Source organism: Rhincodon typus, chromosome 10 (genome assembly GCF_021869965.1).
Source record: "Rhincodon typus isolate 14 chromosome 10, sRhiTyp1.1, whole genome shotgun sequence".
Classification (NCBI taxonomy): Eukaryota; Metazoa; Chordata; class Chondrichthyes; order Orectolobiformes; family Rhincodontidae; genus Rhincodon; species Rhincodon typus.
In genome coordinates this window covers 21,732,341-21,756,039 of record NC_063341.1, presented here as the reverse complement: position 1 = coordinate 21,756,039, position 23,699 = coordinate 21,732,341, and the positions used below count along the sequence as shown (strand labels likewise).

General features: G+C 42.4%; 1 protein-coding gene across 1 annotated transcript in view; it reads left to right on the top strand.

Annotated features, from left to right (window-relative positions):
- acot11a (acyl-CoA thioesterase 11a) overlaps window positions 1-23,699 on the top strand; it is a 48,128-nt gene that overhangs the window by 5,751 nt on the left and 18,678 nt on the right. Inside the window, exons 2-3 of the mRNA XM_048602061.1 lie at window positions 877-1,033; window positions 22,090-22,234. Coding sequence (XP_048458018.1) covers window positions 877-1,033; window positions 22,090-22,234 — 302 coding nt within the window. The remainder of the gene's footprint in view (window positions 1-876; window positions 1,034-22,089; window positions 22,235-23,699) is intronic.

Here is a 23,699-nt window from a genome sequence, read left to right as displayed (position 1 = left end):
GGGTCCAGGCCCGAAACGTCAGCCTTCCTGCTCCTCTGATGCTGCTTGGCCTGCTGTGTTCATCCAGCTCTACACCTTGTTATCTCAGATTCTCCAGCATCTGCAGTTCCTACTATCTCTGTTTAGAACTTTTCTTGGGTTTAGATTTAGCAGCTCTAGGAATCTTAATGTGCACATAAAAATCTATGGTGTGATATCTCATTTCAGTTTACTCCAGGATATTCTGCACACCAGGATCAAATTCCTGAGACAACTGGTTTTATTGCTGTTGTCTCTGACTACACTTTTTCATGCTGTGTCAGTACATCATGCAGAAAAAAAATTGGAAATTTTAAAATGGTGCACTAGAGAGAATTCCATGAAAGAAACAAAACTATTTAATCCTTAATAGATTCTCTTATTACATGGGTGGTTGGCATTGAAGAAGTATCTTGTAACAAAGATCAGTAATATTGACACTGATGCTACATTATTGTTTTCTGTGGTGCCCTGTCACATCAGAAGGTGATTAAGTATCCTATTCTTCAACTTTTTCAATTCAATGCATTATACAAATATATGGGCATTTAAATTGACATTTGTAATGGCTATGTATAATAGAGAATGAAGTCTTTTGTCAGCCTTGCGTCGAGACACAGGAGACACCCAGTCAAAGTATGTTTACATTCAGAGCATTTATGACAAGAAGTGAATTTGCAACATGAACTTTTTAAAATAAAATAATTCGTAACTTAGTCAGGATAAGAAGCTAGCTTGATCAAACCTTCTTTTGTACGTTCGTTCCAGTGATTGCTCACACAGGGTAAGATGTCCTGAGCTGGTCTTTAGGTGAAAGCTATGATGTTGCTCATGTTTGAAATGTATTTGTTAAACCAGAACCAAATTTTGAAGAATCCCAGAGTGCTGTACCAGCAGGGACAACACGAGTTGAGAGCATCGAACTTGTCCTGCCACCTCATGCAAACCACCAGAGTAACACTTTTGGAGGACAAATCATGGCTTGGATGGAAAGTGTTGCTACGATCTCTGCAAGGTCAGATCTCCATCGTGTTTATTTGCTGTTCTTTCTTCCATTTGTTGTTAGCTGGCCAGCAGGAGCCTTGGATACAGCCTCTCACGCGCACACGCAAATGCACACCCTTACCCAGACTGCTTTGTGACTAACCACCACCAGAAATCTGCAACAGTTGGGCTGATTGTTTTTCTTACTCCATCACCTTCCCACCAATTCTACACTAATAATTTTGATTATGGGACCCTCTGATAAGAGATTCCCTTCTTCAAAATGTCATAAATGGTTTATCAAAAATATTCTCACAGTTTTAATTGTTTTACCTTCTCCCTTTTGTTTATTGATGACTATTGCTTATCTCTCATTTTTTTGGCGGTTTTCATTACAGTTTATTATCACTGGTACTGCTTTACCTCTAGAGCCACAATTTTCAATTATTTAGATTTTAATAATCAATTACCAGAACTTTGCATGTGTAATGGGATTATGGGAACTACTTTCAGATGCAGTAGTGTTATAAGAGTTAAAATGGGTACTAGATACAACCTTGTCCATGTCTACATTTATTCTATACATGTAGACAGATAGATATCTTTCTGAGCTATGCTCACGGAAAATTAGAGCATGTAGGGCTAAATTTTCATCAGTTTCTCCTGAGTGTAAGACATCCCCTTGGCAATGCAGAACACCGAAAATCTGATGGGGAGAAGAACAAACACGAAATGTACCTTGCCAAATTTAATATGAGGAGCAAATCTCTGTGATCTCCCCATCCATGGTACCCCTACAGTCTGCCCAGAAATAACAAAATAAAAGTATATTCCAAGATCTCTTTCTTGCCCGTCTCTGCTATGTTCATATTGCCTTGATTTTATTCATTCACAGGGTGCATCATTGACATGACCAGCCTGTATTCTCATTCTCTGATTGCCCTTGGGAGTGTGATGGTGATCTATCTTCTTGACTGGATGCTGTGCATCAGGTTTGGGTAAAAGGTTAATGGTCCCCAGTACACATCCTTGTGGGATGCCACTTTCTACATCCTGCTGGTATGTTACTCCCCTACACCAAGAGCTCCTACTTTGTGCTGTAACCCTTTACAAGGAACCGTCTCAAATGCCTTCTGGAAACCCAAGTATAGTAAGTAATGAACAGGATTCCCTTTATCAATAGCACACATTGCTTTTTCAAAGAATTCCAATATATAAAAGTTATGAAGGAAATTACTTGCATATTTCAGCAAGTTAGCTTTCCAGAAAGACCATAGGGCCATAAGATACAGGAGCAGGATTAGGCTATTCAGCCCACTGAGTCTTAGTTAAACATGATTTCATTGTCACAAAACAATACTGACTCTTCTCATTGACCTTGAGTTTTTTTGAAGTGTCCAGTTGTAGCTGCCTTAATATCTATTCTAAAACATTCCCCACAAGATACATCAGGCTAACTGGACAGCTGCAGTCTGTGTGCTGTAGGTAGATCCATAATGTCCTTAGGTGGGAATTCCAGGATTTTGACCCAGTGACAGTGAAGGAACAGTTTTATATTTCCAAGCCAGGATGGTGAGTGGCTTGGAAGAGAGCTTTCAGGTGGTAATGTTCCCATGTTTCTGCTGCTCTTGTCCTTCTAGGCGGAAGTGGTCACGGCTTTGGAATGTGCTGGCTTAGGAACTTTGCAGTGCATCTTGTAGATAGTAGCAACAGTGTGTACTGAGCATCGCTAGTGGAGGGAGTGAATGTTTGTAGTGCCAATCAAGCGGGCTGCTTTGTTCTGGTGATGTCAAGCCTCCCGAGTATTATTGGAGCTGCACTCGTCCAGGCAAATGGGGAGTATTCTATTGCCTGACTTGTGCCTTGTAGATGATGGACAGGCTTTGGGGAGTCAGGAAGTGTGTTAAACACTGCAGTATTCCTAGCCTGTGATTTGTTCTTGTAGCCACTGTATTTATATCGCAAGTCCATTTGAGTTTCTAGTCAGTGGTAACCCCTGGATATTGCTAGTGGGGGATTTAGTGATGATAACACTAATTGAATGTCAACGGGCAGTGGTTAGATTTGTCTCTTACTGGTGATGTCCATAGCCTGACATTTGTGTGGTGAGTGTTACTTACCACTTGTCAGCCCAAGCGAAGACATTGTCCAGGTCTTGTTGTATTTGAACACCGACTGCTTCAGTATCTGAGGAGTTACAAATAGTGCTGAACACTGTGCAATCATTGGCAACCATCCCCACTCCTGACGTTATGATGGAGGGAAGGTCATTGATGAAGCAGCCGAAGATGGTTGGGCCCTAGGACACAATCCTGAGGATCTCCTGCAGAACTGACATAATTGACTTCCAACAACCACCAGCATCTTCCAATGTATCAGTTATAACTCCAACCACTGGAGAGATTTCCCGATTCATTGATTCCAGTTTTGCGAGGGCCCCTTGATGCCACACTCCGTCAAATGCAGCCCTTATGTTAAGGGCTGTCACGCTCAACTTCACCTCTGGAATTCAACTCTTTTGACCACGTTTGAACCAAGGTCAGGAGCTGAGTGGCCTTGACAGAACCCAAACTGGGCATCACTGAGCAGGTGCTGCTTGATAGCATTGTTGATGACATCTTCCATCACTTTACTGTCATTGAGAGTAGACTAATTGGACTGTAATTGGCTGGGTTGGATTTGCCCTTTTTTTGTGTACAGGGCATACCTTTGAAATTTTCCACCTTGTCAGGAAGATGCCAGTTCTGTAGCTGAACTGGAGCAGCTCGTCTATGGATGCAGCAAATTTTGGAGCTCAAGTCTTCAGTACAATTCCCAGGACGTTGTTAGGGTCCATAACCTTTGCAATATCCAGTCTCCAACCGTCTCTTGATATCAAGTGGAGTGAATCAAATTGGTTGATAACGGGTATCTGTGATGCCGTGGACCACTGGAGGAGTTTGAGATGGATCATGCACTCGGCACTTCTAGTCAAGGATAGTTGCAAATGCTTCAGCCTTACCATTTGCACTAATGTGCTGGGCTGTTCCATCATTGAGGGTGGGGGATATTTACTGAGCCGCCTCCTCTAGCAAGTTGTTCAACTGTCCATCACTATTCAGAATTGGATATGGCAGGACAGCAGATCTTAGATCTGATTCGTTGGTTGTGGAATCAATTATTCTATCTATCACTTGCTGCTTATGCTGTTTGGCATGCCTGTAGTCCTGTTTGGTAGCTTCACCAGGTTGACACCTCATTTTTAGGTATGTCTGGTGCTGCTCCTGCATTCTCATTTGTACCAGGGTTGATCCCTTGACTTGATGGTCACGGTGAGTGGGAGATATGCCAAGTCTGAGGTTGTAGATTGCGCAAGAGTACAATTCTGCTGCAGTTGATGACCCACAGCACTTCATGGATGCCCAGTCTGGAGTTGCTGGATCTTTTTGAAGTCTGTCCCACTTAGCACGGTGATACAACACAATGGAGGGTACTCTGAATGTGAAGGTGGGACTTCATCTCCACAAGGACTCTGCAGTGGTCACTCTTACTGATATTGTCAGGGATAGATGCATCTGCAGCAGGTGCTTTAGTAAGGATGAGGTCAAGTATGTTTTTTTCCCCCTTATTGGTTCCCTCCCCATCTATTGCAGACCCAGTTATGTTCGTTAAGACCCAATCAGCTCGATCGATTTGGCTGCTGCCGAGCCACTTGTGGTAGAGGACATTGAAATCCTCCATCCGGAGTACATTTTGCATTGTTGCCACCCTCCGTGCTTCCTCCAAGTGTTGCTCAACATAGAACGCTGATTCATTAGCCGAAGGAAGATGGTATGTGGTATTCAGCAGGAGGTTTCCTGCTGTTTAACCTGAAGCTCTTCAACACTTGATCTGAGCTCCATTCTGACACCATCTTATGAGCTCACAGGGCAACAGTCTAATATACTGTTTCTTTATGAAACTGGCTGTAAGATAGATGCCTGTCATGAGTATCTCATGGTAGACATCTCATGACTTTGGCTAGCCACAGGACACATTCATACAGTATTGCATTGCTATCCCAAACAGTGTGTCTCCTACCTTGTGCTTCTGGGTGATAAAGATTATAGATTTTGAAGGTACGTTGCTGCATTGCCTCTTGTAGTTGGTACACATTGCAGCCAACTTGTGTCAGTGGCAGAGGGAGTGAATGTTGGATTGGGTAATGATCAATGGGTTGCTTTGTCCAGGATTATGTTAGGTGTTGTTTTAGGTGTGCCATTCCTGATTTTACTTTTTGAATTAGAGGAAATATTTAGAGAATCAGCAATCACACATATCCAGCCTCTGAGTTACTCTTGTTACTGTCACAGCATGTTATTTGCAACAAACATCTCACAAAACCATGTTGCTGATGGATTAAGTTTTGGTCATGTTGAATCACAAATGGAGTTGGTTAGACTCTCTCTTCTTGAATGCACTAATTGCCTGATGCTTGTGCGATGTGAATGTTATTTGCCACATATCATCCCGAGCCATAATGACGTCCAGATCGTGCTGCACGTGGGCATGGGCTGCTTCAGTATTTGAGGAATTGTGAATAATACTAAATAATGTGCAAATCATCAGAGAACATCCTCACTTTCCATGTTATTTGAGAGGGAAGCTCATTAATGAAGTGACTGAAGATGGCTGTGCCTCGAACACTGCCCCCTGGAATTCCTATGAAGATATCCTGTAACTGAGATGATTGGCCTCCATTTTCCACAACCAGCTTTCTTTGTGCTAGATAAGACTCCACTCAGTGGAGAGTTTCCCAACTGAATCCCATTGACTCCAAGTTTGCCGAGTACCTTGGAGGAAGCACGGAGGGTGGCAACAATGCAAAATGAACTCCGGATGGAGGATTTCAATGTCCTCTACCACAAGTGTTGCTCAACATAGAACGCTGATTCATTAGCCGAAGGAAGATGGTATGTGGTATTCAGCAGGAAGTTTCCTGCTGTTTAACCTGAAGCTCTTCAACACTTGATCTGAGCTCCATTCTGACACCATCTTATGAGCTCACAGGGCAACAGTCTAATATACTGTTTCAGATTTACAGCATCCGCAGTTCTTTGGTTTGGTTTAGTGTTCCTTCAAGAGAAAATTGGATTATCATCTGAAAAGAGAAATGTACAGGGTTATGGGAAAAGACAGGAAAGTGACACTCGGTGAGCTGCTGCTTTGAAGAGCTAGCACAGATACAATGGGCTGAATGACTGCATCCTTTGCTTTAATCATTCTGTGATTCTAGAAATGTTTTGAAAGATAATTTTTTTTCCACTGGTCTGTGGAAATGTTACACGAGTCTTTGAAATATGAATAAACCAATGAAATATTACCAAGAAAACTTTGTGGGAAACTGGACAAGCTGTGTTTTCCAAAATATAAAGTGCTCCTAGATAGGTTGATGATTTCAGACTTGCAATGTTTGCTGTTTTCTTTATTTTTAATTAATTGGGTGCTACTGATACTGTCCACCAGATGGAGACATCTCTCCATTTTTAAGGATACTTGCAGAATCTAAACTGAAAATGGAATCCCGATACAGCACATAATATTCTTACGTTAGAAGCAATTATTGTAAATATAAGAAGTCAAAGCACTGCTTTTCACTCCTGGAAATAGTGGTAGTGATCATGAGTACTTACATGCTGCTTAAGAAAGAAAACGTGTTTCATTAGTTAATATACACTTCTGCCTTTGGCTCCTATTCCAGGACATGGGACAGCACGGTGGCTCAGTGGATAGCACTGCTGCCTCACAGCACCAGGGACCCATGTTCCATTACACCCTCGGGCAACTGTCTTGTGGGGTTTGCAGATTCTTCCCGTATCTACACGTGTTTCCTCTGGGTGCTGTGGTTTCCTCCCACAGTCCAAAGATGTGCGGGTTATGTGGATTGGCCATGCTAAATTGTTCATAGTGTCTTGGTATGTGCAGGTTAGGTGGGTTAGCCGTTGGAAATGTGGTTATGGGGATAGAGTAGGGGTCTGGGTCTGGGTGGGATGCTGTTCAGAGGGTCGGTGCGGACTTGATGGGCCAAATGGTCTCTTTCTGCTCTGTAGGGATTCTGTGATTCCGAGATCTACTGAAATCCTCATCCATTCTTTTGTCAGGTTCTGAACTATCTCAGTGCTGTCTTGTCCAACTCCAATTCTGCATCATCTTTAAATTTAAACTTATTCCATCTTGCACTAGTTTATACTTGCCCATGACCTCTATTGATTTCTAATACCTTATGACCCTGCATTTAAATACCTTCAGGACTTTGCACATCCTCATTTCTGTGACCCCTCCCTGCCCTATAATCCCTGTGCCTGACTTCTTTGCTCCTTTTCTGTCTGTTATTTGCTGGCTGTGCCTCAAGTGGCTTAATCTCCACATTCCTGGATTCCCTGGAAATCTCTGTTCTAAGTGATTTGTATTTCATGGCCCCCACTGACTGCACACAAAGGCACATACAGGAGATAATTATAGGTGATAGAGGTCACATGACTATGGCAGGCCATCCACGACACAAAAGGTACAATTGCATTTTCCCATTCCCAAAAAAAAACTGTGCACGATCATTTGGAGTTGCGTTATGTAGTTTACGTGGTCATAAAGAATGCTCGTCAGTCAGTTCCATGTTTGTCACTCTCTGCATATGCAATTCACGCACAGTCTTTAAATCATGCAGGCCTCTGAATGGTGCATGTTGTCATTGGCTGTGCATTTGCAGTCTATTCATTCTAAGTGTGTCATTCCCATGGCAAGTTTTTTTGCCATGGTACTGGTTCTTGTTGATCCATTTCTGTGGCCACGGGCCAGTTGGCCCCTGGTGCTGGTGGTTGTTCTGTACTCTGTGCGGGTGGGGAGATCATTTTTCACTGATCTGCTGTCTGAAGTGAAGATGCAGCTTCCTCAGATGTATGTAGATGTTTGCGGTTGCAATGTATCTGGCTATCCGTATTCGCTATGTACGGTTGTGGTGACAGCCGCTCTTCGAAGATCCCAAGTTGCCACGTGGACTTATTTTTGTGAGAACGTTTTATGTGTGCACTCTGGATCTCCAATGCTCTACTCTGGCAATGTCTTGGTAGTTTTATCAGAGTGAAATTTGGTTTTCTGTTATTTCACTTGGATTTGTCACTCATGCCTGTTAGTTCTTCTGGCTTCATTAGTTTTATAACTATTAAAGGACAGTTTGGGTACGGTGTGATATTAGTCTTTGCTCTAGCTGATTTCCATGCCTCCATGAGGTGTATTTCTCCACTCAACGATTGCCTTGTACAAGTCTGTGCTGGATTTAAAAACCGAGAGAACTGCGGATGCTGTAAATCAGGAACAAAAACAAAATTGCTGGAAGAGCTCAGCAGGTCTGGCAGCATCTGTGAAGGAAAAAACAGAGTTTGTTTTTTTCCTTCACAGATGCTGCCAGAACTGCTGAGCTTTTCCAGCAGCTTTGTTTCTGTGTTGGATTTATTTGATTTCTTTGGTGATTTTCACTGCCATCTCAGCCTTTCCATTTGACCGGAATAGTGAGGAGATGATGTGTGGCATTGAATTTCTCAATCCTTTTATAAAACAACTGAATTCTTCACTTCCTAATTGAGAGGTCATTCATCATTAAGTGGTGTCATTGTCTCGTTGCCTAAATCTGAGGTGTGTGTGTGGAGTTTTTGGAGCGATTCTCGCCATGAAGCCCACTGAGATTTCTCGTTGTATTTGACTAAATGCCCCTCATGAACTGCCTACTGTGTCCCTATGGCATCCCTCACGTTCAGTTCTATCCCTTTGTTACTACACGCCACTCTCAGCAATTTGTCACTCAGCGGATATTTACCAAAGACTGGCATCGCCTGCACCATCTTTAAAAGCTTGTTGTGCACCCAGACAAGGATTGTCAGTCAGGAGCTGCCCTGTACGGTTCCCTGTGATAGACAGGGGGAGATTGTCATCGTGCTTTGTGGGCGGTGTCCTGGATGGGATGGTGCACAAGAGGAATGTCCTCTTTCCATAAGACCAGCAATGGAGGCCACAACACCAGTCCAAGATTGCCCCCCCAGGCCAGTGCATTCTCTGTAGCAAGAACATCAGTGTCCTCCTGCACTTTGCCAGCATAAGTGCCACCATCTTCTCTCCGAGACACGACACTCACTGTCTCTGTGACTGTACCAACCTCCGACAAAGGCTCATGCTCTGCACTCTCACTATTGTCTGCAACATTTTCTCTCACTTGATGTCACTGTCACCCTCTCCAACGTCTCCCCCTCCTGCACCAACAGTAACAGCAGTGCCACCCTCTTTCACCTTCCATAATATCTGCCTCTCTGTTATTCCAGGAGGAAAGCAGTCAACTTTATGGCAGAAGGAGCTAAGACACGTGGTGGGTTGCCCAACATTCAGCTCATCACCTCTTATGAGGAAACGCTCCTGACTCTGACCACCCCGGGTCATGGATTAACTGTGTCCAGAACCCTGCATTGATAACAGAGGCTGCCCTTGAGTTACTTTGCCAGGCCCCCTTGAATTGTCCGAGGCCTGCTGACCACTATGAGAAGCTATCTGTCTTTGTGCCTGCATTAAACAGCAAGACAAGATAGAAGTTCTATGAGCTTGGTAGCTCTAGTTGAAAGGGCAAAGCGCGCAAAGGCAAGGCAAGTCAGTGCAATACAGGGATGCTGTGAGCATCCAGATAGGCTCAGAGTGAGTGAGCAGTATGACAGCGAGCAAGGAGCCTGGCAATGCAGCCTGCTCCAGTCCATGAGCTGGATGTGTGTTCCTGAGCACACAATGTTCATTACATGCAGCATTACAATAATTTGCTCGTTCAACCCCAGGTGCAGTATGAAGTACAGAAGTATCCTCTATGTGGATCAAAGATGTACTATGAGGATTCATAGAGATTGGCACATGTCAGATGTCAATATTTGTGGATATGGAGCACGTGTGGCCAGTGCCCACGGAGCATTTCTTGAGATGTTAGCGCGTGGTGTCACACAAGGAGGTCTGTCCAAAGAAGTGGCAAACTGAATCCACTAGGTACCCCCTCTGATTCAGTGTTGAAATTTCTTGATATCTATCTTGTTTGACATGTTTGGTCAGATAGGAAGCTGAATATTAGTGGGAGGAATTGTGGCATGAATAAGGTGTATAACAGACTATAATCCCCCTTAACTGACAACTCTCTGCCTAGTGAGAAACTTGCCTTGCTGCTCAGCAAAAGTATAAACCATAGAGCAAGGTGCTCCTGACATCACAATCAGTCTCACCAAACGTCTCATCCAATTTTCCCACAAACTTTACCATAGTCCCTATCGTTCACACTCTGAGAAGATTCTGCCCCATATCTTTCTTTCCCATCTGCCAGTATGTCAGCTAAGTGGAGGGTTTAGGCTCTTAAGTGACCAATAATTGACAACTTTAGGGCCTTAATTTCTACCTAGTTAAGAAAGTCTCCAATTGACCTTCTTACCCAACAATTAATTAGTGATGTGGACAACAGGGACAGTATCTCTCCGGGGTCAACTCATCCAGTCATTCCCTTTGCTTCCTTCAGGGAGGGGAAACTTATGCCCCACGTCTTCCAAAGTCCTAGAAAGGTATTAACAGCTGTTAAGTTGCAAACTGTGGTGCTGCAAACTACCTTTTAGTTCTAAAATGAGAGGGAGTTGAAATCCAACAAAACTAACATTTCTACTCCGATACAAAGCTAATGTATCTCCTGTTGCCATGTAGAGGATTAGGAAGTAATGAATATTAGTAAGTAATACCAGTGTGGGTGAAATGCTGGGAGGTTCAGAAGGGACTAAAACTTAATAGATGAAGTTGGCGTAAGGGGGAAAGTAATGAAGTTTAAATTAGCATTACACCGCATGTAAACGAATGTACGGAATACAGGCACAGATCACCTTGTACTGTTGTGACGTTGTGGCAATAATGGAGATGTGGCTCAAGGAAATGCAGTTCTAGGTGTTCACTATTCCTGATTACAATGTGTTACAATGATAGGAGAGAACAAAAAAATAGAGGAGTGACCTTTTTGTTAAATAGAGCATTGCACTACTGGAGAAACAGGATGTTTCAGAGGATTCAAGGACAGAGCTAAGAAACAAGAAGGGTGCAATCACATTACTTGGTGTAATCTATAGACCATCAACTTGTGGGAAGGACGTAGAGGAACAAATCTGTAAGGAAGTGACAAGAAATGAAAACATGGTAGAGGAGTTATAATGGGACTTTCATTACCTGTTATTATAGATTTGGATAGTGGTATTGTAAAGGGTAGCAGCATTCTTAGATTGTGTTCAGTAGAATTTCCTACAGTAATGTGTGTCTAGTTCATAAAGAAAGTAGACACAGTGACACTGCAAATTCTAAGGGACAGTGATCACTGTATTGCAAGGTTTAGGATGGCAGTGAAAAATGACATTGGTCATTCCAGTGCAAGGATAATCAATTGGCAGAAAGACAACTTCAATGAGTCAAGAACAGAGCTCAGTCAGTTGGACTGGAGCCAAATGTTGGCAGGAAAGTAGCTGAACAAGAGAAGGTGGTTTGAGCACAGTGAAGGTATATGCCCTCAAAATGGATAGTTGGAACAAATAAATGCTCCCTCGATGACAAGGGAGATAGAAATTACAACAACAGAGAGGTATGTTATGAGAGATGTCAAGTAGAAAATACAATTGAGAACCAAAAGGTTGAGAAGGAGGAGAAAAGGCAAATAAGAGATGTAAAAAGTGATTACGAAAAGAAGACTGGCAAGTAACATAAAGGGAAATCCCAAAGTCTCCCATACATGCCAGTGTGATAGGGTGGTAAAAGCAGGAGTAGAGCTGTTTAGGGAACCAAAACAAAATTTATGATGGAGGCAAGAGACAGGTGAGGTGTTAATAGATAATTTGCATCTGTTTACAAGGCAGAAACTGCCCAGGTCATGGTGACCAAGGAGGAAACTCTGTCATTGGAAAGATTTAAAACTGATAAGGAGCTAATGTTAACATAAGATAAGAACTAGGAGCAGGAGTAGGCCGTCTGGCCCTTCGAGCCTGTGCCGCCATTCAATAAGATCATGGCTGATCCTTGCATGGACTCAGATCCACTTACCCGCGTTCTCACCCTATCCCTTCATTCCTTTATTGTTCAAAAAAAACTACCTTTTTTTAAAAACATTTACTGAAGTAGCGTCAACTACTTCACTGGGCAAGGAATTCCATAGATTAACAACCCTCTGAGTGAAGAAATTCCTTCTCAGTTCAGTCCTAAATCTGCTCCCTCTAATCTTGAGGCTATGCCCTCTTGTCCTAGCTTCACCTGCCAGAGGAAACATCCTCTCTACTTCTATCTTATCTATTCCCTTCATAATTTTATATGTTTCTATAAGATTCCCCCTCAATCTTCTGAATTCCAATGAATATAATCCCAATCTACTCAGTCTCTCCTCATAAACCAACCCCCTCAACTCCGGAATCAACCTAGTGAACCTCCTTTGCACCCCCTCCAGTGCCAATACATCCTTTCTCAAGTAAGGAGACCAAAACTGCACACAGTACTCAAGGTGTGGCCTCACCAGCACCTTGTACAGCTGCAACATAACCTCTCTGCTTTTTATTTCAATCCCTTTAGCAATGAAGGACAAAATTCCATTTGCCTTCCTAATTACTTGTTGTACCTGCAGACCTACCTGCTGTGATTCATGCACAAGGACACCCAGGTCCCTCTGCATAGCAGCATGCTGCAACTTTTTACCATTCAAGTAATAATCCTTTTTACTATTACTCCTACCAAAATGTATGACTTCACATTTATTTACATTGTATTCCATCTGCCAGACCTTTGCCCACTCACTCAATGTATCTATGTTCCTCTGCAAAGTTTCACAGTCCTCTGCACACTTTGCTTTGCCTCTCATCTTAGTGTCATCTGCAAACTTTGACACCCTACACGTGGTCCCCAACTCCAAATCATCTATATAAATTGTAAATAATTGCGGTCCCAACACCGATCCCTGAGGCACACCACTAGTCACTGACTGCCAGCTAGAATAGCACTCATTTATCCCCAGTCTTTGCTTCCTGTTAGTCAACCAATCCTCTATCCATGCTAATACTTTACCCTTAATGCCATGCATCCTTATCTTATGCAGTAGCCTTTTGGGCGGCACCTTGTCAAAGTTGGATAAGCTGTTGGTGTTTACAGTAGATAAGATACCAGGACTAGATAAGTATTGAAGGAAATGAGAGTGGCAATTGTAAATCTGCTGCCAATTATCTTTCAATTTTCCCCAGATGCAGGGGTTGAGCTGGAGGATTGGAGAACTACAGACAATACGTCCTTGCTAAAAACAAACTTGTAAAGACATCTTAATCAGTTCAACTTCAGTGTGGAGAACTTTCTAAAAACAAATTTTGGTATAGAATCAATAGCCTCATGGAAAAGTTTTGGCTGGTTTGGAAGAGTCAGCATGGATTTAAGAGAAAAATTATGTCCAACTAACTTGCTGGAATTTTTTTTGAAGAGGTAACAGAGCGTTGGTAAGGGCAAGGCTGTCAATGTGATATGCGTGGATTTCCAAAAGCTGTTTGATGCACTGCCACACAGCAGAACTGTGAGGAAAGTGATAGCTCATGGGGATAAAGAAGAGTCAGTGACAAAGTAGAGCCAAAATCAACTGACGGTTATGTAATGGTTATGGGCACTTTTCGGGCTGATGAAGTTTTGAAGTGGAGTTCCTAAGAATCAGTGTTAGAATCCTTGCTTTTTGTGTTAAGTGATCTAAAGCCTTATGCATGGGGGACAGTTTTAAAGTTTACAGACAACACAGGACTGAAGAGAATTGAAGCTCTGAAGAGGGCAGTGTAGAACTTCAAAAAGATATTATTATGTTAGCAAAGTGAGTGAATAGGTTGCAGATGAAATTCACTACAGAGAAGTGTGAGGTAATATGTTTTGGTGCAAAATACTTGGAGAGACAGCATAAAATAAGGCTGTGAATTGTATAAATGTCACCTGTAGGTGGAGTGAAGTGCATGCATGTGCAAAGTGGTCAAGTGAAATAGCTACATTTTATATTGACAAAGTGCATGGTGGCTTTAAGCATGATTAGCAAAGATTCCTTATGTGTATTTCACCCGGAAAACATGATCAAAATATTTGAAGATGTCTGCCAGAACGTTAGCACTTGCAATATAGTTCTCAAAATAATTATCATGACTAGCGACATCCTGTTGCAATCAGTGCTGTACGACCACCACAACCATATTATTGTATCACAGCCTGAACAAAAACTGCATACATAGATGTTAGTAGTGCCATCTGCCTGCATTCAGCAGACAGTGGCCATCTTTGCCAGCCAAATTGGTCTCTGTTACACAGTCTCTTAAAAGAAATGGTGCTATTCTAAAGTGCATACAGCTGCAGAGAGACCTGTATGTGTATGTGCATCATTTGTTAATGGAAGCAGGACAGGTAGAAAAAGTTTTTCTTTTGAAAAATGTTATAGCATTCAGGGCTCCGTTAATATGGGTATTGAGTACAAGAGCAAAGTGGTTGGGATGAACTTATTTAGACACTGGTTGGATCTTAGCTGGAGTAATATGTACAGCTGTAGGTGCCATGCTTTTGGAAGGTTATGAATGGAGAACATGCAGAAAAGCTAATCGTATTTCCAGGGATGAGAAACTGTAGTTATGAGCATGAATGGAGAACTTGGGACTGTTTTCTTGGAGAGGAGGCTGAAGGAAGGTTTGATAGAAGTTTTCAAAATTGTAAGGATCTGGATAGAGCGGAGAAGGAGGAAATGTTCTCACTTGTAGAAGTTTCAAGAACCAGAGAACACCATTTTAGAGTATTTTACAAAGAAAGAATGAATGCAAGAAAAACCCTTATCACATAGCGAGTGATTTGTGTTTGGAATGCATTGCCCGAAACATGTGATGAAGACAAGTTCAATTGAGGTATTCAAGAGGACATTATTTCTATTTAAATAATCGTCCAATACGTGTGGTTACAGGAGAAAAGACAGGCAATTGGCATTAAGCCAATTTGTCAAAGAGCTGGTGTAGACATAATTAGCTGAGAATCCTTCTGTACCATAACAATTCTGTGATTCTGAGAAGATGATGAGAAAGAGAGATCAAGTTCATTTTGAGATTAGGCTACAGGCTTCTCTGGAAGCCCAGCTAAAAAAAAACCGACCACCAAAACGTTGTCTCCCAAACCATCCACAACCTCATCACTTCAGGTGACCTCCCACCCACAGCCTCCAACCTCATTGTTCCCCAACCCCGCACCGTCCGCTTCTATATCCTTCCCAAAATCCACAAACCTGACTGCCCTAAAAAACTTTGTAGGTTACGTGGAACAATCTCTCTTCCGTAGCTACACTGGCCCTAAACCCGACCTCTTCCTCCATTACATCGATGACTGTATCGGCACCGCCTCGTGCTCCCACGAGGAGCTCGAACAGTTCATCCACTTCACCAACACCTTCCACCCCAACCTTAAGTTCACCTGGACCATCTCTAATACCTCTCTCTCCTTCCTGGACCTCTCTGTTTCCATCTCTGACAACCACCTGGAAACCGATATCCATTTCAAGCCCACCAACTCCCACAGCTACCTAGAATACACCTCCTCCCACCCACCTTCCTGCAAAAATGCCATCCCCTATTCCCAATTCCTTCGCCTCTGCTGCATCTGCTCCCAGGATGAGGCATTCCACTCCTGAACATCTCAGATGTCCTCGTTTTTCAAGGACCGCAAATTCACCCCCCTCAGTGGTTGAGAACGCCCTCGAACGTGTCTCCTGCATTTCCCGCAACTCATCCCTCACACCCCCTCCCCGCAAAAACAACCAAAACAGAATCCCCCTTGTCCTCACGTACCACCCCACCAACCTCCGGATCCAACTCATCATCCTCGACACTTCCGCCATCTGCAATCCGACCCCACCACCATAGACATTTTTCCCTCCCCACCCTTATCTGCTTTCCGGAGGGACCACTGTCTCCGTGACTCCCTTGTCCGCTCCACACTCCCCTCCAGCCCCACCACATCCGGCACTTTTCCCTGCAACCGCAGGAAGTGCTACACCTGCCCCTACACCTCCCCCCTCACCCCCATCCCAGGCCCCAAGCAGACCTTCCACATCAATCAGACGTTCACCTGCACATCTGCTAATGTGGTATACTGTATCCGTTCTTCCCATTATGGCCTCCTCTACATCAGGGGAAACCAAGCGGAGGCTTGGGGACCGCTTTGCAGAACACCTACGCTCGGTTTGCACTAAACAACTGCACCTCCCAGTCACAAACCATTTCAACTCCCCCTCCCATTCCTTAGACGACATGTCCATCCTGGGCCTCCTGCAGTGCCACAATGATGCCACCCGAAGGTTGCAGGAACAGCACCTCATATTTCGCTTGGGAACCCTGCAGCCCAATGGTATCAATGTGGACTTCACAAGCTTCAAAATCTCCCCTCCCCCAACTGCATCCCAAAACCAGCCCAGCTTGTCCCCGCCTCCATAACCTGTCCTTCCTCCCACCTATCCCCTCCCCCCACCTCAAGCCCTACCCCCATCTCCTACCCACTAGCCTCATCCCGCCCCTGTCCGTCCTCCCTGGACTGACCTATCCCCTCCCTAACTCCCCACCTACACTCACCTTTACTGGCTCCATCCCTGCCTCTTTGATCTGTCTGTCTCCTCTCCACCTATCTTCTCCTTTATCCATCTTCTATCTGCCTCCCCCTCTCTCCCTATTTATTTCAGAACCCCCTTCCCCTCCCCCATTTCTGAAGAAGGGTCTAGGCCCGAAACGTCAGCCTTCCTGCTCCTCTGATGCTGCTTGGCCTGCTGTGTTCATCCAGCTCTACACCTTGTTATCTCAGATTCTCCAGCATCTACAATTCTTACTATCTCTCATACCACAAGAGTTGCTGCTTTGTCTTGCATATTGTGTAGCTAATGGAGAGATAGACAGCAAGAAATAAAATCAACTAAAGAAAATGCTGATTCTACCGTTCACCAGGCAGTACACAGATAGTGTTCAGATTGAAGACTCAGTTTGTGAGTTGTTAAAGGAGGCTCGAACATTCATCTAATTTTGAGATAGAGGAAAGAAACCTGCAACATTGCCCTGATGTGAAAGGCAGTTCTGGGATTAGGAGTTCCCTCACTCAGAAGTAATTGATTGGAAGCTGGGAGCAACTGTCACGGTGAAATCTTCTTGTGTAATTCTTTCAGCTAATAACAAGTAGTCTAAATTGCTCTTTTAAAAATTTAAACATCTCCATGGAGGTTATAACAAATTGTTTCTTCTATCTGCCAAACTCCGTGATGTTCATAGAATCATAGAATCCCTACAGTGTGGAAACAGGCCCTTCGGCCCAACAAGTCCACACCGACCCTTGGAGCATCCCACCCAGACCCATCCCCCTATAACCCACACACCCCTGAACACTATGGGCAATTTAGCATGACGAATCCACCTAGCCTGCACATCTTTGGACTGTGGGAGGAAACTGGAGCACCCGGAGGAAACCCACACAGACATGGGGAGAATGTGCAGACTCCGCACAGATAGTTGCCCGAGGCTGGAATCGAACCCGGGTCCCTGGTGCTGTGAAGCTGCGGTGCTGTGAGGCTGTAGTGCTGACCACTGAGCCGCCGTGCCGCCCCGGTGTTAATATGTGATAAGAACGTCATTTGCTGTACTGCCTGGGATCCGCTAACTCCACACACCCAGGATTCAAACCTGCAATCTTACCTTGCCTGGAGTTTTCTCTGATACTGTGGAAAATGCTGATTAAAATGAATTTCTTGTATCTGCTTGTCTAGTGAGAACTAACCACAACTTTTTGATTTTGTAGTTTTAAATTTAACTAAGCCATGTGTTCCTATACTAAGTCAAACCAACTAACTATTAAGTTGATGAATTTGCTTGGAATTTTGTGCACTATTTTGGAGAGGTTTGCAAAGGGACAGAGATTTAACCTGGAGTTCATAGCGAGCTGCCTGAGACCAATGAATGTAGGATGTTGTGTACTAGCTGAGAACAGCCCAACATGAAAATGGCAGATTTGGCAACTAAATTCTGCTTGGTCTAATATATTCCTCTGGGAAACTGTATACTCCCCTGTTTAAGTAAAATTTTAGTACTGTTTGGCTGGATCTTTTTGAAAGAGATGTGTGTGTATATAGCAGAGTTATTACATTCCATATATTTTATTGATCTTACAGTCCATTTTTACCCATTAAATTAAACCCTGGTTTAGTTTTTATTTCAACTTTACTCTCGCTGTAGCCGCTTTTGCAAAGGGCATCCAGTGCTGAAGACCATTGACATGTTCCACTTCAGAGGACCCTCACAGGTTGGGGATCGCATAAATTTAAAGGCAATAGTTAACAACGCATTTAAAACAAGGTGAGACCATAACTTGTTATCTTGGCTTCCTCAGGCACCTGTTGTGAAACAAGTGTGAACTGTGTGCATTTTAGAATTGATCTGTTCATAGATACAAGTTCAGAGTGGATTCTGTCTGTAGTCTCACAGGGAAGCTCTTCATTGTCCAGCACTTTAGATTGTGAACAGCTGAGGACCAAGCACTGTGGGCCTGCAATAGTAACAGCCTGCCATCCTGAGAATGATTTTGTTTATTCCTATTTTTTGCCTGTCTCTGTTAACCAATTCTCAATTCATACTAGTAAATTACCTGAGTTGCATGCAATTTCATTTCATTGTTAGCTTCCTAGGTGAGACCTTATCACAAGCCTTCCAAAAATTCAAATGCGCCACATTCACTGGTTGTCCTTCATCGATGCGCAGAGTAATATCCTCAGAAAACTCCAACATGCTTGTCAAACGTGACTTCCAGTTCTCAAATCCATGTTAATTGTGCCCAATTTTACTGACCTTTTCCAAACGTCCAGTATTAAAATTTTGATTATAGATTCTAACATTTTTGCTAAAACTGATGTCAAACTAAGAGATCTGTAATTCTGCACGCTCCCTATTCTTCCTTTCTTAAATGGTGGCATTCCATTTGCAGAAGACATTTGATGATAGGTGCTACACAAAAGGTTATTGTGGAAAATAAAAGCTCATGGATAAATGGGTAACTTATCGGCATGGACTTGAGATTGGCTAGCTAACAGAAAACAGAGAGGAGGCATAAATGGGTCATTTTCTCATTGGTAAGATGTGACAAGTCATGTCACAGGGATCTGTTCTGGTTCGTCAACTTTTTCTTTACAATTTATATGAATGACTTGGACAAAGGGACTGAACACATGAACATACAAATTAGTTTGCAGCAGTGGGCCACTCAATAGCTCAAGCCTGCTCCACAATTCAATAAGATTATGGCTGTATGATTACTCCACACTCCCACCCACACCTGGTAATGGTTCATCCCCTTGCTTATCAAGAGTATTTGCCTTAAAAATGTTTGAGGACTGCTTCCGTCACTGTTAGAGAAAGAGATTTCCAAAGACTCATGACACTCAGGAAAGAAAATCTCCTTAACTCTGTCTTAAATTCTTGACCCCTTATTTTTAAACCGTGATCCTCAGTTCTAGATTCTGTCACATGAGGAAACATCCTTTCCACATTAATCCTGTCAAGTTTCCTCAGGATCTTGCATGTTTGAATAAAATCACCTTCGCCTAGCCTGTCCAACCTTTCCCCATAAGACAGCAGGCCTATTTCAGATATCAGCCTGGTAAACCTTCTCTGAACTGGCTACAACGCGTTTACATCCTTCTTTAAATAAGGTGACCAGTTTTGTGCATGCTACTCCAGATGTGGTCCTAAGGCTTTGATAGAGTGGAGAAGGGGAAGATACTTCAACTTGCAGGAGTTACTAGAATTGTTCCATTTCAGATAGCCAGGCGGTGAAGTTCAGAACTGGATCCTGGTCTTGACACACTTTATAAGCTTTTACTTGCAGAGGTAGCCTTATTAAATATGCACCTCCAATCCTAAAGGTTACAGTTCCAATCTGCTTCAATATTTAGGAGCACAATTGAATCCTCAGTTAATGCCCACTACCTGAATACAACCACAATGCTGCAATTACATACAACTGACAGGACTAGGGGCCGTAAATATATGATAGAAGAAACTTGTATTACTGAAAGAGTGATTAGAATGTGGAACTTGCTAAAACTAGAAGTAGTTGAAGTGAATAGTAAAGATTAGTGTAAGGGGAATCTAGTATATGAAGACAGAGAGAAGTTAAGGAGATAAGAATGGGTGGGACTGTGAAGGCATTTGGAAATGAGGATGAGAATTTTAAAATCGGGGCATTGCGGCACCAATACCCTGTGAAGATCAGAGAGCACACCAGTTAGGGTTGAATAGAACTAGGTATGAATTAGTAAACAGACATCAAGACTTTCGATCAGTTCAAATTTACAGAGAGTGGCATGTGAGAGACTAGCCCAACGAGCATTGGACTAGTCAAGACTGGAGACAGCAAAAGAGTTTCTTTGCAGATGAGCTAAAACAAGGTGAAATCAGCCAGTGTTGTAGAGATGGAAATGGGTGAGCCTGATGGTGTGACTGATCAGAAGGCCACCTTGGTGTGGTGTATGACACCACAGTTGCAGATGGTATGATTCAGTCTCAGATTATTGTCAAGTTGAGGAATGGAGCCCATAGCTAGGAAGCAGGTTTTGTGTTGGGGACCGAAGATAATATCATTGGTTCTTCCTGATATTTATTTAGCTGGAGAAAGTTGCTGCTTGTCCAGTACAGAATATTGAACCACTCTTGTGACAAATTGGAAATTTGGAGAATTGAAGAATGGAGGGGTTGACAGAGCTGGTAATGAGGTCGAGTTGGACATTTGCAGTGTACGTGTGAAACATTTATTTTCACTTCTGTGAAGTGCCTTGGTGTCTCTTACTACGATAAAGGAGCAATATAAATGGAATTTGTGTAACTTAGCTTTGTGTTGATAAAGAGACGGGACATTATCAACGTACTGCCTGGGCTGCTCTCAATGGCTATGCTTGCAGTATATTCTAATAAGAGGAAACTGGATGGCATGATTGGTTTAAGTGCAAAGAAGCCCCTGAATACTGATGGCCAGAGAATGTTTTTTGCTGCAAAATTTAATGAAGTTTGTTTCAGTTTTCCTGGGTGATAAAACCTACTTTCGATCCAGTCTCTCCGTTGCTTCCAAAATAGAAAAAATTACCAGGAAAGTGGCCAAAAAAACCTCTGTTCAAGGACAGAGCTGATAAAATGTAGCACAACACAGCTTTATGTGAACTTATCTTGTATTCTTTACAGAGTCATACTTAACAAGGGCTGTACACATTATAAAGTTTAATTGCATGGTGTAATATTATGTGGAAAGATGGATAAAAAGTGTCTTTGGCTTAATCAGCAAATGTTTTATCACATTAAAAGTGTTATGCTTTAAGCTCACTAATCATTTACGGAAAACATTATTGCTTAAAAGAAATCTAGCCTTCTTATTGGTTCAGTGGTTAATTGTCAATATCCAGACTATGAAGGTTCTGGCTTGAGGTTTGGTTTGCACTGCAGTAGCTGATGACAGCCAGGGTATTAGATGGGGAAGTTACAGTGGCTAGCAAAGGTATTAATACCAAAGATTAAGTCATTGCTATCTGTTAATACTTGATCTGAATTGGCTTTTGAAGAACAACTTGTGTGATGTACAGAGATTGTTGGAATTGCATTATAACATTAATGCCTTAAGAGGTGGACAATGGAAATGAAAATGTTGCAGCGGCTGTTCGAGTCATGAAGAGAATAATGGTATTGCTTCTGTAACAAACTGTGTTCAAGTAACAAGGCTAAACATTTATGGAGGAGGTGAAGAAGAGTCAACTCTAGTGATTTGTTATTAAATTAGAAGATTTGAGAATTTAAACTTCCAACTGAAGTAAACATTGAACCATTAGGAGGATTTGAAGCATAATCCCACTTTGCTGCCTGGCATAATATTGAGTGGTCATCATTATACGTAACTGTGAGCATGTGTGTTTTTAAATTTTAAATTATAATAAAGTCAGTAAAGATCCTCTTTACTAAGGATACTTTCTAAATCACTGGTCTTTTTCAGCTTTGAAGTTGGTGTCTGTGCAGAAGCCTATCATCAGGAAGACTGGGAACGGAAAACACACATCAATAGCGCCTTTCTGACCTTTGTTATGCTGGACAAAGATGGAGAGCTCAGCACGTTGCCCTGCATTAAGCCAGAACCAGGGGTGAGTGCTGTGCTGTTTTAAAAACAGACATGGCCTATTAAGATCTTTAGAGAAGGAAGTTTAATGTCTTTACCCGGTACGGTCTACATGTATCTTAGCTGATTCTTAGCAGCTCACTAAAATTGCCACCCGAACAGAGTAATTAAGGATGTGCAATAAATGATAGCCTAGCCTGCCAATCCCACACTTGAGAATGAAAGACCTTTTTATAAGGCAGTACAATGTGAGTAAAGGTATGTCATTTCACCTCTACTGATCCAGTTTAATGATCCTCTAGCTGATCTATAGACATAGGTGGAAATCAATCAGAATAGATGGGCTGAGAGTCCAGTTTCTGAGCTTTATATTTTATATAACCCGCACTGTTCACTGCAGACATTGGTATAAATGTGGAATCCTACTTACCATGTGTTCACTTCACACAATATTTAAAAAAAATAAAACTCTAGTCCCAGAGGACCATAAGGACTGTCATTAGAGAGGGATGACTGGTTGAGGGGAAAGACTTGAAAAACACTGAATGGGTAACTTTTTCAAGCAGAGAGTGGCATGTGTATGGAATGAGCTGCCGGATGAAGTGGTGGAGGTGGGTATAATTACAACATTTAAAAGGCATTTGGATGGGTATATGATTAGGAAGGGTTTAGAGGGATATGGGCCAAATGCTAGCAAATGGGACTAGGTCAGATTGGGATGTCTGCTCAATGTGGATGAGTTGGACTGAAGACTATGTTTCCATTCTCTATGACTCTATGGTGGTGAGTTTAACTGCAGGGTCACCACACCTCAGGTTGAGAAGGTGGGACCTTTGGTAGCGTTAGCTAATGTGGGAATTGAACCCGTACTGTTGACCTCATTCTGCATTGCAAACTAATCATCCTGCCAACTGAGCTAACTGACCCCATACAGTATTTCTAAGGATAGCATTGTGTTTTGTTTTGTTTTTGAAAGATAGTTTCTCACTGAAGCATAAGAATGTAATGTTGCTGATTTTAATTTTAAAATAAACAGAAAATTATTAAAATAAATAAATTAAGATAAAATAGAATAAACTAGACTAGTTACTTATAATATAAACATGAAAGATTTTTAAAAGTAAGGTAATATTTATTCTTGTTAATACTTTATAAAAAAAAATCTTTTACGGTGCCCAAAAACACCTTTGTACAGTACACCATAAAATGATATTTTTTTTGTCACGTCTGAATATGTAAATTCTGACTTCAACTCCCAGTCTGGAAAATCAGTAACCTTTTCCTGGGGCTGTCACACAGCAGAGTTTTAAACTGTCTCAGCTTTAAACAAGTTCTTCAGAATTTTATCCAAACACTTCTGGTCTGGTACTGCAATTAGACTCCTTACTCCAAGATAATCTATTTTTTACTATCTTCTCCCTTTCTTGGGAGCACTGCTTTATACATCCATCTTCATCTAGAAACTCCCTCAAAACTGAAACTAAAAAGAA